This window comes from Anticarsia gemmatalis, chromosome 24, assembly GCF_050436995.1.
Source record: "Anticarsia gemmatalis isolate Benzon Research Colony breed Stoneville strain chromosome 24, ilAntGemm2 primary, whole genome shotgun sequence".
Lineage (NCBI taxonomy): Eukaryota > Metazoa > Arthropoda > Insecta > Lepidoptera > Erebidae > Anticarsia > Anticarsia gemmatalis.
This window is the reverse complement of record NC_134768.1, coordinates 9,808,646-9,825,006: the sequence shown is the minus strand read 5'-3', so window position 1 is coordinate 9,825,006 and position 16,361 is coordinate 9,808,646. Positions and strand designations below refer to the sequence as shown.

At 43.6% G+C, this 16,361-nt stretch overlaps 1 protein-coding gene across 9 annotated transcripts in view; it reads right to left on the bottom strand.

The window, feature by feature from the left end:
- Window positions 1–1,188: 1,188 nt before the first annotated feature.
- Unc-115a (actin binding LIM protein Uncoordinated 115a) overlaps window positions 1,189–16,361 on the bottom strand; it is a 70,626-nt gene continuing 55,453 nt past the window's right edge. For 3 of the 9 annotated variants that reach the window (XM_076130410.1, XM_076130404.1, XM_076130405.1), the window contains exons 4-18: window positions 15,762–15,819; window positions 15,230–15,392; window positions 14,374–14,568; window positions 13,768–13,839; window positions 12,928–13,105; window positions 12,721–12,854; window positions 12,445–12,556; window positions 11,941–12,101; window positions 11,763–11,842; window positions 11,546–11,691; window positions 8,936–9,081; window positions 8,356–8,425; window positions 6,097–6,137; window positions 5,783–6,016; window positions 1,189–5,706 (exon numbers count right to left, since the gene is read on the bottom strand). In XM_076130410.1, the coding sequence (XP_075986525.1) occupies window positions 5,593–5,706; window positions 5,783–6,016; window positions 6,097–6,137; window positions 8,356–8,425; window positions 8,936–9,081; window positions 11,546–11,691; window positions 11,763–11,842; window positions 11,941–12,101; window positions 12,445–12,556; window positions 12,721–12,854; window positions 12,928–13,105; window positions 13,768–13,839; window positions 14,374–14,568; window positions 15,230–15,392; window positions 15,762–15,819 (1,904 nt within the window). In that variant the 3' untranslated portion in view covers window positions 1,189–5,592. Of the gene's footprint in view, window positions 5,707–5,782; window positions 6,017–6,096; window positions 6,138–6,172; window positions 6,819–8,355; window positions 8,426–8,935; window positions 9,082–9,145; window positions 9,229–11,545; window positions 11,692–11,762; window positions 11,843–11,940; window positions 12,102–12,444; window positions 12,557–12,720; window positions 12,855–12,927; window positions 13,106–13,767; window positions 13,840–14,373; window positions 14,569–15,229; window positions 15,393–15,761; window positions 15,820–16,361 lie in introns of those variants that run through there. The other 6 variants (XM_076130406.1, XM_076130409.1, XM_076130407.1 and 3 more) reach the window with 5 other exon arrangements.

Below are 16,361 nucleotides of genomic sequence, written 5' to 3'. Positions count from 1 at the left end.
TTTACATTCAGTTTGAAGTCTGTATGAATTATGAAGATATTACACACGTTCTATTCAGTAAGTCACTAAAATTATTTAGCGGTAGTTTATCTATTGTATTGTACCTATCTATGTCATGGTTGTAAGAGCTTAATCGCTTGAGTATATCGCAGACAGTATTATTCGGCGCGTATGAGCACTTTCTGGGACGTATCTGGACTGATAAAATGACTAAAATGCTCGATCACTTGGTACAGATGAAAGTTCGGTAATGCGGTAGCCCTTATGAGTTTTTAAGCTAAGAGCTGTACTTGTGGGTACACGACCTACTTAGTCGCTTTTTTATGTTAGCGACGTTGGCGTTAGTAGACATAATCATTATGATTAGGATAGTGTCTCCACTGCTTTTACTGACAAGCCGGCTGTGAACTATCATCCATCAATCCAACTGTTCGCCCAACCCTCTACGAGTAGACCTCTAGTACCCTTAAGTTGGTTCGCGTGTATCGTGTGTGCCCACGAAGCACGATCACTACGGTGGTCTATGGATTTGTAGAGTTCGACTTGGAAGTTGGACGATAGTTTGGAGCCGACATTACAACAGTTCCACGTAACAATATATTGACTGTTATTTTATTTCCGGGATTAGCTGTCAGCTATTGGTAGGTACCAATAGCTGACAGTAATGTTATACAAGACTAACTCACATGTTATATCTCACACAAGAGGAAAGGGCGTGTCATACTATTTTATTGAAAACATTTACCGCACACCGAAATATGAAAAACATATTACAAATTAAAATGACCTGCCCTATTTCAATAACATTCGAGTCGTATTTTGCACTAATACTCTGTGCTTTATGTCGGAATTCTATCTAGGTACATGCTTTTAGTGTCATCTCTTAGGTTAGTATCATAGGGTAGGTCTAGCTAATCATACCTATGTATGGCAAGCGCGCCACGCCCACATACCCCTTCCTCTTTTGTTAGTTATTCCATGCTTGCGCACATTACATTTGTTCAAATCTATGGAACTAGCAATATTACTTACCAAAATAATCTCCAATAATACCTAAAGTGTAAAGGATGGAACAATGGGGTACAAAATTAATCTCTTGAAAGCAATTTCGTTTGGTTATTTTATTTATAGCCGATAAATTGAGAGGGTTGAGATACACAACGATAGATTAAAATAAAAAGCAACAAATTCGGAAATGCAAGTTTATTACTTTAAAAGCATATAGTCTTCACGTTAAAAATCACTGACAAAATTCCTCTCACTCGCTCAAATTCCGCATGAATATTATTTTGATGTGTATGTATAATATAGTGGTAGATAGTGGTGTGCGACTGATGGACCACGTGGCGTGACAGCGCGCAGCCCGACCCGCTGCCCGCGGCACGAGCCGGGTCAGGCGCGGCGGCCGCTCCGAGACACACTCGAGGTCGGCGTGTGCGTTCGCGCAGCGGAATGTTGTTGAATTTAAAGATATTAATTATGCAGATATTTAGTGTATGACGTCGTATAATTGTGTATGGTAAAAAAAAAATTGTGTACGCAGCCATTGTGGAGAAATTCACCAAAAACTGATTCCGCTGGGCGAACGTTGTCCTGGCGGAACTTATTTTAATCCATAGACTTTAGAAGAAAAGAGGTGTATCCAAAAATTAGTGTGTATTTGTGTGTAATTGTGTATGTATGAATAAAATGAGTGCATGCATAAACTTCGGAGAAATTCAAGTTTCCGCTACGCGAACGTTTGGCCATTAGCTAGTTTTCATATAAAGCGCTTACATAGAGAGCTGTAGATTTTTACATACGTTGTTTTGAATTTGTTTATATTTGTTTAAAAAACAGATTTAGAAAAAATCGTAGGGCTTAAAAGATAAAAATATAAACGTAAAATACACTTAATAGGTCTTAGTTCTTAAAGTATGCACTTTGGGGTCTAGATTTTCACGTTTATACAAACCTTGTAAGTATCTGAAACATGTTGCCAAGTATCAATGATGTTCCGTTAGTAATTAAAGAGTTAAAGGACAATTTTACCATGAATAGATCACTGTTTACAAAACAGTCAAATATCACGACGTTCTAAAGGAATTGCATGGTAAAATGTATGCCAAAAATTAGTTTATTCATTCAACTATTCACATGCAAAATTTCATGTCATTAAATTTAGTAATTAAAGAAATCAATTAAAATACTGACGAAGCATCGAAAACCTACATAACCCGACCAAGTTCGGATAGCTACAAAAAAGCGGCCCAGCCATATACCTAAGAGACGTTCTTAACCTTCCAATATAGTATTTACTAATATGGTACAGTTCCGTACACAAGCGTTAGGAAAAAATAAAACAATTGCATTTCTTGAATTAAAAATATTTTTTTAATAATAACCCAACTATCTACGATAAAAACAAATCTTCAATTAACAAGTACTTTTCTATTTAAATATCCGTGTACAAAAATTTTTTTTATTAAGTATATTACATATTATTTCCCTCTCTTTTCTTCAAGGATGGAAGTACCGTTTCAAGCGGGAAGCCGCGCGCGTCCTGTTCGACTAGCAGTTTGTGGAATATTCCACAGACGTTAAATTACGTGCGTTCACAAGAATATAATTAAATCAAAATATTAACTTTTAAAAAATGTGAATACCTATCGGAACTCCGGAATTATTCCAGTCAATTCTGGAGCTGAAAAATCAGAACAATTGAACAACAATTTGGTGTACAAAAATAAATGACCTTTAAATTATATCGAAACAACAATTGTGTTATCACCTATACCAATTCAATACCGGTATTATACGGTAAATTTTGGGATGTTACCTAAATATATTGCATGGACGCTTTTTTGTAGCTATCCGAACTTGGTCGGGTTATGTAGGTTTTCGATGCTTCGTCAGTATTTTAATTGATTTCTTTAATTACTAAATTTAATGACATGAAATTTTGCATGTGAATAGTTGAATGAATAAACTAATTTTTGGCATACATTTTACCATGCAATTCCTTTAGAACGTCGTGATATTTGACTGTTTTGTAAACAGTGATCTATTCATGGTAAAATTGTCCTTTAACTCTTTAATTACTAACGGAACATCATTGATACTTGGCAACATGTTTCAGATACTTACAAGGTTTGTATAAACGTGAAAATCTAGACCCCAAAGTGCATACTTTAAGAACTAAGACCTATTAAGTGTATTTTACGTTTATATTTTTATCTTTTAAGCCCTACGATTTTTTCTAAATCTGTTTTTTAAACAAATATAAACAAATTCAAAACAACGTATGTAAAAATCTACAGCTCTCTATGTAAGCGCTTTATATGAAAACTAGCTAATGGCCAAACGTTCGCGTAGCGGAAACTTGAATTTCTCCGAAGTTTATGCATGCACTCATTTTATTCATACATACACAATTACACACAAATACACACTAATTTTTGGATACACCTCTTTTCTTCTAAAGTCTATGGATTAAAATAAGTTCCGCCAGGACAACGTTCGCCCAGCGGAATCAGTTTTTGGTGAATTTCTCCACAATGGCTGCGTACACAATTTTTTTTTTACCATACACAATTATACGACGTCATACACTAAATATCTGCATAATTAATATCTTTAAATTCAACAACATTCCGCTGCGCGAACGCACACAGGTCGGCTGCGCCGCGTCTGTCCGCGACTCGCGTCTCTTTATTCTATTGTTTTATAAAGCGATAGGTACACATTCATGCTAAGGTTCGGGCGCGCACACCAGTGTACATAGATATAGCATTATTACAAAATAAACTCTATATATACATCTAGATACAATTCAATATAAATAATTTAACTCGTTCTCTCATTCACATTCATAACGTTGAAAGCTGGCATCGCTCATAGACTCGACATCACGTGTCTCGTGCAGGCGTACTTAGTAAAGTGTCCGCTCGTCGGTGAGGCCCCGCCCCCCGCCGCCACCGCCGCACGAACTATTATATTATGAAGTAGGAATTCTATTATACGAGACTTCTTAACGATTAAGTTGAGGCGCTAAGAAAGCGCCACACGTGAACTTGTGAACTTGTCACATGACACGGCCTCAGACTACCGATTAGTTGTTACCAATGACCAGTTAACTATTTGTCATTGCATCATGTATTCACTGAAATGTTAAACTAGAAAAGCAATACAGCTAGTCTGTGCAACGTTTGTCATCACTCACGTGAGGCAGGAGTATAATGCTACTAACGGGAATTATATGAATTGACTGAAGTGTTCTCGATCACTCTTACATAGCTGCCAAATAAATATGAACATGTATGTACCGTATCTACGTCTGTTGTAATAGTTGCGTAATAACATCAATAAAACTATTGTTTTAATTACTCACGCACAATTTGACATGACAGATAAAACATGATGTATAATTACTAACATATCAGTTGTGACCTCAGAGGGCACACACCAAGTATAACACCATTTGATACAATGAACGACAACCATCAAGGCAGTTTTTTACTAGACACTCGATGCATACTTATTATACCTACTAGCGATACGGTACCTGTAAAGCTGTGACAAAGTGAGTGAGTAATCCGCGCTACATCGTTCAGAACGTTCAGTGTGAGCCGTGCTCGTCTCGCAATGGTAACAAATTAGGCATATCAATTGTATGTAAGCTATCTACTCTTACGCGAACCTTACTGACTATACATGTTATCTCGTAAGCCATCAAAACGCTCAATAAAAAAAAATACAATACTCGAATATAATTTTTATCTATATTGCAACCAAAAATAATATCTGCCTAGAATAAAATTAAAAACAACGACGTAATTATAGAAGTGTGTGAGAGTGCGCGAACGCACACATGCGCGCACGCGCACCCTCACACCACACACGCACACACACACACACACACACGCATTCGACACACACACTCGCACAAACGCGCGCGCGCGACCCGCGGCGCCTGCAGCTGTGATTATGCTTCATTTGTTTATTGATAGTAGTCACACAACGACACTCGCGACATGTACTAGGTGAGCGCAGGCGGCAGTGCGGCACGCGCGTGTCCACAGTATTATGATATTTAGTAGTTATGCTCTGATCGCAGGAGTGCGCTCTCGGCACTCCCGCGGTGCCCACTCAAGGGCCGCACCTCGCTCCACTTACACTTTAGTAAAAATAAAAGAATCGTCCACTACCCACAAAAGCTACACTTATAGCTACCGTTACATAGCGATATAGTTATCTATGTCCCAACTTAAAACCTAACTCAAAATATTTATCTTACATATCGTAATATATTTGGTTCTCACTAAAGTAAATCAATCCACGCGCCCACACAAATCACAATATATATAATATTATATAAGTATCTGTATATATCTCAATATAAACAAGGCATCGAGGCGCGCGCGTGCGTGCCGCGGTCACACGCGGTCACACGCGGTGCGGGTACACGCACGTACGCGCTCTCACGCTAACATAATATATAATTTTATTATGTGAACGCTAATATAATATCATCACTAGGGATAAAGTAACGTGTAGTTCAAGTTACAAATAATAACAACGTACGATACAGTACAGAGAGTGCGAGGCGGCGCCTTAGAACAGTCTCGCGCGGCGCTTGAGCTCGTTGCGGCGCCACTGCGGCAGGCGGTAGAAGTCCTGCCGCCCGATCTGCAGGATCGCCTCGAACTCCGCGTCCGACAGGTGGCGCTGCGGAACAACAACACGAGGCTCACACGAGACACACAGAGAGAGGGGGGTGGAGAGAGACTAGGCCGGGCCGTACCTCGAGGTTGAGGCGGTCGACGTCGGGCGGCAGGCGGTAGTTGGTGATGAGCAGCAGGTGGTAGGGGTAGAGCTTGGCGGGCTCGTGCAGCAGGTGGCTGGTGGCCATGTTGGGCAGCGAGCGCCGCACGGAGCCCGCGCCGCCGCCGCCCGCCATGCCGGCGCCGCTGGCGCTCGTGTGGCGCCCGCCCACGCCCAGCGCCACGCCGCGCACCACCACGCCGCCGTCCGTGGTCTGCAACACGTACACCGTCACTCTCCGCGCCAGCCTCACTCACCTCACCACCTCACCACCACACTCGAGCAGTCACTCACCACGGCGCTCCTGTCCACGTCGGTTATTGAGCCGGCAGAAACTGCAAACATTCCCAACGCATTAATATCGGCCGCGACCTCTGACACCGTTAGGGTCCACTCACGCCGAAAGAGCGGCGAGGGGCAGCGACTCGACTCGAAGCGCAGTTTCAGTGTACTATGGAGTGTGCTCGAGAAGTCGCAGGACTCCCAGCACGAGCACACTTCATAGTACATTACTGATACTGCGCTTCGAGTCTCTGCCCTTCGCCGCTCTTACGGTGTGAGTTGACCCAACTAAATACATATTCGGAAGCTAAGCTCATGCGAGTGAATGTAATGTAATAATAGTAATAAAATACGAAGTAAATTTATAAAAATCGACAACAAATATGACGTCATCGTTACATCATTGATGCGGTAGGCGGGTGCTAGAAATACCGACTGCGACATGAGTGCGACTGCGTACTAAAAGTGAACCGTGTTCTCGTTCTGTAAGCGATTCGACACGATACATCATGAACGAAACGGTCGGCGGGGACGCGCTAACGACCGAAACATAAAACTGAATGAGGCAAAAGGCGCAACATGTAAGTAGTAAATATAACGCTACAGGTACGAGGACACAAGGATACATAAACAATGGTCGTGTGTTTGCTCTACTGCGGAACATTGCGGATGTCGTGTGGCGCAAGCTGGCGGCGCAAGCCGGCGGCGCTACTTACTGCACAGGTCCGTCCGCACTGCGCGAGCGCATAACACAACAACGACAACCGTCAGTACAGCCACTCCCCACACCCTCCACACTCACACACATTGTCCAACACTACGTAACGCCTACGTCAATGTACTCAGTATCGGTATACAGCACGTCGCTGTTACGAGTATATAATATGCCATCAAAAACATTCTGTAAAAACCTCAAGTCTCGCCGTAAAAAGTTGTGAGATCTATATAATACCAAGTCGATTAATCTATTTAGTCTCTACTTAAAGGACCTTCTGTCTTAAGTTATTACGTATGTTATTATCATGCCAATTTAAAAAAAATACCTCTAAAACAAATAGACCGACCTGGCCATCGCATGATTTGATTATTAGCATGTATCACACTACACAGCACGACGAGAAGTTAATGCTCCTGAAATGTTAATGGCGAATTTGTGTTTTCTTGCGATGACCAAGTCGATCTATTTATTTTAAAGGTATTTTTTTTTAAATTGGCATGATAATAACATACGTAATAACTTAAGACAGAAGGTCCTTTAAGTAGAGACTAAATAGATTAATCGACTTGGTATTATATAGATCTCACAACTTTTTACGGCGAGACTTGAGGTTTTTACAGAATGTTTTTGATGGCATCTCACTTCTTTTTGTAGAGCGAATAGAGCAAACATAAGTCCAATTTGTATGGAAAGCCGTATTTTTTTCATAATTCAACATATTTTCCTATGGGAATGTTGTTCAGTTTCATGGACTAAACACCCTTACCCACCCTATACCCCCTCCCGTTATGACTCATACAGTAGATACATATTTACACCTATTTATTTTATTTTCTACAGAAATAATAATTTAATTCATTAACTGCAAATTTAACCTTGTAATCTTATACATTTATATGGGATTACAAAGTTATTGTTGCAGTTAGTGTATTTAGAAAACTTGACCGAAATTAGAAAATATTGAATTTTTCCCATGATTAAGACACTAAACCCTATTTGTATTCTAAATTTTAAGCTTCTAAGTCTGCTAGAAGTACCTTAGACTTTTGATGATCGGTGAGTCAGTGAGTCAGTGAATCAGTGAGTGACAAAATTCAAAATTTTAACAAGTTGTCATTCTTAAACTGCTGGTTCAAATTGACTGAAATTTTAAATATACCGTGTTTATACAATGACTGATTAGTTGCTGAAAATCCAGGCTTCTTGTTTTATCCACTACGAAATTATAGGGGTGTCAAAAATAGCCCGAATTGCTTCGAGAAAAGGATGTTACGGCCGTGCCGCTTTTTTTTTGCTCGACTTGCGGGGGCACTTCCGTGCCCCCAGATACCTTACAGAATACGAGTAGATAAATATGGCAATACATACAATTTAGTAATAATTATTTTTTAATAATAAATATACAAAATAAATACTTATATACCTATGTACTTTAATAATATATTATTATATCGTGTCGGTAATAGTTACAAATGCAGGAGATATCGTATTTAACGATTGTTTCTTTTGAATGTATAATGTACAGTGTAGTTTTGCAGTAAATTACTACTCACTATCTGACTTGCCGCTGCTGAAGTCCGTGCTATGCGTCTTGTCTCCCATCCCGCTGAATGTGAAGTCGCCCTATAACACACAATATCATACTTAACACGATACACTCATCCTCTACACTACAACACTACTTTCAATTTTAATCGTCAAAGTAACTAAAATCTGTCTTTAATAAAAGTATCTTTATATGAATCAATTAATTAATTGTAAAAAACGTAATATTCAACAATACCCATGCGAAAGGATATGCGACCTTAGTGGCTACTTGCCACGTAGCCGTGACACTTAACACTCTGTAACTTTACAAATAGGAAACATTTAGTATAAGAAAGATCGGGTACAGCATTGATTCGAAACGATAAAAGAAGATTCTGGACTATCAAAGAACAAGTCGTCTACGATATCAGTGGAACCAGCGTCGACTCGTAGCTGCACAAACTATCACATCGTATATAAAGGCGAGCGCCGCACTGACGAGGGGCCGTCAACGTCGGCGGCACGGGTCGCTCGCGCTGGTTCCACGGACAGCGGCACAGGAGCATCAGTATATGTATACAGGGCGGGGGGCCGCGGCGTATTTACCGACGTGTTGAGCGGGGTGTGCGGGGTGTGCGGGGCGTGCGGGGGGGGCGCCGCGCGCATACTCACGGCCGTGCTGGACGAGAACGTGTGCGAGCGCGGCGCCAGCCCGTAGCCGGGCCGCGGCGCCGCCCGCAGCGACGACACCACTGCAACAGCACACGACCTGCGTCACCGACCGACCCTCCCTCCCTACGTACTCAGTGTACTCACGCTCACGTGCTGGCGGCGGGACAGCGCGGCGGGCAGCGTGCTGGAGCGCAGCCCCGAGCCGGGCCGCGGCGCGCCGTGCACCACTACACACACACACACGCTACACCACGCGCTCAGCCCCGCCTGGCGGCCGAGCTGCGCGCGCACGACACATGCCTCATGCACATATAGAGGCGCAACATATCATATAACCAAATACTAGTACCGATATCACAATACATATAATATACCTACATGTGTAATAATACTACATACATTATAAAATTATAAAGCTAACATAAAACTTATAAATATAATGTAATAAACTTAAATATAATAAATAATAAACACTTATTGAAATGTTAATGTAATAAATAACGAAGCCGTACGAAGCGTAAACTTTCTAAGTACATACTAATATTTAGCCACCGTAAGGCTTGCTACACATATATAATATTCGGTTCGACATTAAGTAGCTTAGGCGCATCGCCGCACCTGAATGTTTGAACCGAGTTGTGCCCGGATCGGACCCGAGCGTACTTTCCGATCGGCACAAGCCAAACGAGTGCAATGCTTCGAGTCGGTTTTGTGATTCGATAAATACTTAACGATTTTCAATCGCGATTAAGACCCGTTACATTATAATATTATCGATAAATACTGCCGAACCGAAGATGTCGACCCGAATAGGTATATATTTAACAAGCCTAACTTAAATAAGTAGCAATTTTGCCAAGCATGTTGTTCATATGCAAAGTTGTCTTGAGAGCTTATATACACAGCACAGTCGGTGTACGCGCGATGAACGACAAGTGACTAGGCGTCAAATTGACAAAGAATTATTGAATAGAAATTGGTGTGATTCGTAGTATTATTTACTTGGCAACATTGCATGGAATGTATATAACAGACAAAGCGAAAACAGTACGAAGCGTAGAACGTAACCCAATGAGGTGTAATAACTACGAGCACAAGACATAGCGTGTCACAACAGCGATGCGCTGTAAGCTGAAGCGACATCCAACATAAAGTAGTCCAAACTGTGTTTAAGTAGCCAGCAGTAGAAGGGGACTGGTAGCGAATAATTATTACGTATACATATTGTTTTCAAATGAGTAATCACTAGTACTTGTGAAAAAAAGTTGTGCTTTAGAAAAAAATATATGACTGGTTTTATTTGTTATAACAAGTGTAAATTGAGCATTGTAAAGGAAGGGGATGTGTTTAACAGGAGTATTCATTAGTATTAGTATTAGTATAGATAAATAGATGCGTCAGCGGTAAGCAGAAGCGTGACATTAGACATACACAAAGCGTTACTGGCGGCCCTCACCTGCTGCCCGCTGCTCCCGCGCGCTACACGTGCCGTGCACACACACACACCTCGTCGTGCACACACGTGCACGTGTGTGTGTGTGTGTGTGTGTGTGTGAGCGCGGACTGCGGTATGTGATGAAAGACGCGGCGTCTTTGCGATGCGTTACTGTGTGATACTACTCATGTGTCGTGTTGTTAGCCAACACTCCACCACAACATACGCCACTCAGCACTGCGCACGAATGTGACGTACTAATATATTATTGTCTATATCGTAAGATGCTAGGTGGTACGTGGTGGTCGAGTGTGGCGTGTAGTATTAGAGCAGAGTAGTGTGAGCGAGCGACTCACCGTCCTCGGTGGAGTACAAGTACGTTTGTACTGTAACAGACACAACGTGACGTGTACCACTCATCGTGTTAGAGTAACGCTGTATGACGTACGTGTTCACTCGTTACACACAAACTTAACCGCACATTCAATGTTTACGATACAAAGTATACCGACTACGCAGGGTCCTTCATACACATACGCGAATTGATCACACTACAGTTCACAAACCACAGCTCACTTTGCGAAGTTTAGTTATATTTTTTGCAGTAGTTAAATATGTTTCGTTTAAGTAAATTTTGTAGTTAAATATGATTCTTAACAAGTTAAGACGGTTGTGTGTCGTGAACTGGAGCGGTCAGTAAGTAATCAGAATAGTTAGTTTAGTCCGCGAGGGTAGGGTCACGGCGGTGTCGGCATTATATCTCCCGAGCGCTCCCGGGTACCGTTACATACTAGGCCGGTTAGTCGGGCGTCGCCACCGGTGAGCGGCTCCATTATACGGTTAATTATCACGTGATATCCCATAAAACCAATGTAATAATATCATTATATAGTTAAAGGAGTATTTTTTGTGACGTCGTCGCTCAGTCTAAACGCAATGTTATAAATCAATAGTCGTCGACGTAGTAACATGATTCGATTCATCGACGACGCGAAGAGAGCGCGGGATCGACGACGACGACGTCACAATTATTAAGACATTTTAGACTTATAGTTAAATATAGACGTATCATAATCAATACGGAAGGATATAAACGCGTGGGTGCTGACCGTTGTAGGTGGGTATGTGCGAGTGGCTGGTGTGCTCGTAGTAGGGCTCGTGGTCGCGCGCCGCCTCCAGCGAGCGGCTCGGCGACGCGCCCAGCGGCGACGAGTAGCGCAGGCGCGGCAGCGGCTCGCGCGACGCCGACGGGGTCCTGCACAGTGCACACACGTGTCATGTACTAGCGGCGCTCGCTGGAGCTGTAGGCTCACTGAGCGCACGTACCTGCTCGCGTTTCTAGGGTCCAAGTTTTGTTTCTTCCACTGTTGAAGTTTCTCTCGTTCTTTTACTTCTTTGAGAAACACCTGAAATTTTCGATGCGACTCGTCAGTGAGCTAATGATGCCCCAATAAATGAAACGGTGTATCGAACGAGCCGTGTGTGTCGTGAGGTATGCGTGTACCTGCGCGATGCCGGTCTCGATCTTGGCGAGCTCCTGCTCCTCGCGGCGCAGCTTGGGGTCGATGTCGCCGTTGCCGTTGACCTTGCCGTTCAGTTTGCCGTCCGCCTCGTCGTCGCTGTCCACCATGCCCTTGTACGTGTCGGACCAGCGCCGACGACGCTCTGTAACGTGGCACGATCACCGTTTATCAATATATCTTGTTTATTGCATACGACTTAAAAAAAATCTGAAGACAATTTTAATAAGGTCTTCAACGAAACAATTAACACATAAAAATCTTCATTATAATAAAATATCGCTTACTGTGGCCGATCAACGAAAAGATCAGGTGGCGTTACCTTATAAAGGCGTCCCTTTTTTTTATTAATTTTGCATTAAATTCGATAGATGTCGCTAGTCGTACGGTTTGTCGCTACATTTATAATAGTTTTCTTGGAGATAATATAAAATATAAAACATGAATAACTCGTACCGAATATTAAGTTGTAATACGTGCGAGTGTACCTGGGTCTGTGTAGGGGTAGGGCGGCGCGGGGAAGTCGTCCCGCTCTATCTTGGGTTTGGTGCCGGGCGGCGGCTTGTAGGCGGCCGGGTAGTGGGACAGCTCGATCGGCTCCTGTAACATGGTCGCACACGCGGCTTTAGGGCCCGCTCGTTCGCACTACAGCACTGTCGACGGAGGCCACGGGAGGTCAGTCGCCTCGCAAAAACTCTTTATTATTCTCGAGAATAGAATTAAAAGAATATAATTATCGTAATTAGGTATCGGGCGTGTCGTACCTCGTTGTTCATGTGCGGCGACTTGGGGCGCGGCGTCTCGCTGCGGATGGAGTCGACCAGCACGCGCATGCCGGGCCGCGACGACGCCTTGCTGCCGGCGCGCGACGAGGCCCGCGTGCTGCTGCCGCCCGCCGCTGTGGGGGGGGGGAGTGTCAGTGTCAGTGTCAGCGGCTCACGTACTGTACAGTACAGCGCGGCGGTACTCACACGGCGGGCGGTGGAAGTGCGGCGACGTGGTGGCGCGGTCGTAGGGCTGCAGCGGGCGGCGCAGGTAGTTGGGCTCGCTCGTGAGGTACGAGTACGTGGTGATGCGGTGCGGCGAGCACGCGCCCGCGTCGCGGTACTCGCGCAGCACCAGCCCCGGCGACACGGCGCGGTACCCGTACTGCGCACACGTGCATTCTTACATGCCGACCGCTTTGTCATAATCATATACGAACAGTCGCGAGACTACATTATTCATAAAAAATACAAATCAATAATAACAACTTTAGAAGATGTCGAAGTTACCCTCGATACGTTACACGTATCGATTTAAAAAAACCAATAAAGATGTATTTTTTTACTGAAACTACACGGGACCAGGTGAGAGGTAATGTAATTAATTGTTAAGTATAACGTTGTCGTCGACGTCGTCTCAGTTAGTCAACACATCCACATGCTCGGTCGCCGCGTGCCACAAATATGTACAACATAACATAATACATTACGACATATAAATGTAAATAAACTGAACATTACTATAAATGATAATTGTTTCTCAAATAAAACTGAAACGTGTAAATGTGTCAACTCAAAAAAAATCATACACCCATGTTCTTGATACAATACTGTACAATCAAATCTGCCATTCGCGATATTTTAATAATTTGAAATGAACTCGACATCATTCCGGACGGCACAAAAAAAAATAGTACAGGCATTGAAACAGCATTCTGAATTTCCACTTAGTACTTCATTGTAAAAGTGTACATTGTTTCAAGAACACAAGTGTCGCATTCAAATAAAGTAAAAAAATAATAAAATAAAAGGTAAAGTGTGACGGACCTTCCTGGTCAAGCTACTGTAGGGGCTGCAGTAGGAGCCGTTGACGCTGGGCGTGCGCGACCGCAGCGAGAACTGAACACAACAACATGACACGTCACCGCACGCGCCTCACACGACACACGTCACACGACACACGTCACGTGCGACGCGCGGCGGGTGACCGTGTGGCTCTTACAGGAATATATAAATCATAATGACTCAAATATCCTTGCAAGTGAATCCTTCCGCGATCATCCCTTCACTAACAGTTCAGTGAATGTTTGCGGAAGGCAGCGTGTTCTGCTTGCGATAGTTTGCGTGAATAAAAAATCATAAATAACTAAAAAGAATGAAATAATAATTAATAAAAAATAACACAAGCAAAACGGACAACATAAATAGTAATAAACAGTAAAATGCATTAAACAACGACTAGTTTTGATATTCAATTTGTTTTTGGGAAATCCTCAGTCAGTAAGTCGAAAGTTCTACTTTTTAATATTCATGTTTTACACCGACTAATGTATTAATGTAACATTAAGTATAATGTTGAGATGTTAACCACGTATACTACGTATATACGTGTAAGGGTGCGATGCAGTGCAGTAGGGGAGGCGGGGCGCTGACCTGCAGGTCGGCGGAGGCGCGGTCGTGCGCGAGCGCGTCGTGGTCGGCGGCGAGGTGCGGGTCGAGCGGCGCGGGCCCGCAGCGCGGGTGCCAGATGGCGGCGCCCTGCAGGAACATCTCCTCGCCGTCGCCGAACGGGTCCCCGCACTTGCTGCAGCGCGCGCACGTCGGGTGGAAGTGGTGGTTCTCGCCCGCCTGCCGCACACACGCATACTTCATGTAATGTCAATTCATTAAACATACCAACGCGTAACGCTGACCTTAACGTACACTACGTTATGCGATTGATACGAATGAGTGCTGTGTAACATATGACCATTGTTCCCGACGATAAGTGCGCGGCGAGTGGGAGCGGTACGCGAGGTCCCGATACGATTATTTGCTGAACGATGCATAGTAGTGACGTCGATGACGTGTCGCGATGATCCCGCCGCGAGACGTCACACCGCGTGACGTCAGAGATGCGCCACCGCACTATTTATAGCTAACATAATATTATTACAATAACTGTTATCGTTGAAACGATATTATTAGATCATTGTGGTGGAAGTGGTTCCCACGAGTGTTACTTATCATGCTACTGCACAAGCATGCAAATATGCTGCACTTTAGTGAAATAATCAAGAGATACCGAGACAAATGGAAAATTAAAACCGAACCACAAGAATAGGAGACAAGATGAGTTAAACGAATGAGGGAGACTATAAATTGAAATGGAAGGGCGATCAGAAGACGATATGAGCGGGAGACAAGTAAAAAATGTAGCAAGGAGTATGGAAAGAGGAAATAAAGACGGAAAAGAAGAATGTGATAGTGAGAAGTAAGGAGACGTGTGAGGTGTGCGGCGGCGTGGTACCTGCAGCACTTTGCCGGAGATGTACCGCTGGCAGTAGGCGCAGCGCACGCCGTACAGGCGCTGGTAGTCGCGCTCGCAGTACGGCACGCCCTCGCGCCCCATGTACTCGCCCTGCAGCACGGCGCCGCACTCGCCGCACGCGAAGCACCACGTGTGCCATTGTCTGCAGCACCACACACAATGTTACAACATCCAACATGCGCGATCTGAATCCCCGCAGGAAAGATCACATGACTCAAAAGATAGATAACGATTTTGTTGTTTCTTTGAAATAACGTTTGCATAGTAATTGTTTGCTATCATTTCGTTAAAATCATATAGCGTCGTTTGCCGTAAACGAGTCGAACTTAGTTTTCAGGCAGTAGATCACCTGACCGCCGGCTATTTTGAACAACCTTTAACGATTAATGATGACAATTAGGCACGAGACCGTCGACCTTTCGTCCGCGACCCTCGTTAATAACGCGCACAGTCACGTGCCACCGAGCGGCGAGGGGTGAGCGACGGCTGAGGGGGGGAGGTGGTAACTCACCTGTCTAGTGCGACTAGCGCTTGTCCCTCGGAAAGCTCCTGGCCGCAGCCCGCACACTCTGTAACACGAACAACAACTCACGTATTATATTGTACGACAGAGCCGGCACAGTGCACTGTACACAGTTAGTACACTACAACAGTATCGCAAGGTACACACGCCTTTAATCAACCTCACGCTCGACTCCTAACTCCCGAGCGGCAGGGCCGAGGTTTCGTTTCATTGTTTTATACTTTGGCAAGTGTCGTTGTAATTGAGCAAGTGGTTTTAACACTCTGTGCCCCAGTTGGATGAACTTTCTCGTCCCATTTAAGACTATGTGTGTAAAAAGGTCGACATACCATCAAATAGATACAACAGACACTAAGATGCACAACGACTCACAGCGCATAAAACCCGTAGTGTAACTTTTTAGGTATTATGTGTACAAGTTGCGATAGTTTAATAATGTTAAATATATATAAATCTGGTTGATTGTCTGCGCGAGTTGTGAGTGAAGACAGTACAGTCATTGTCAAGACAAGGTGAAGGTCACGCCTCACGTCGCGTGTCTTCGTACTTACTCCAATACATAGTCGTTCTGACATGTTATCGGACATT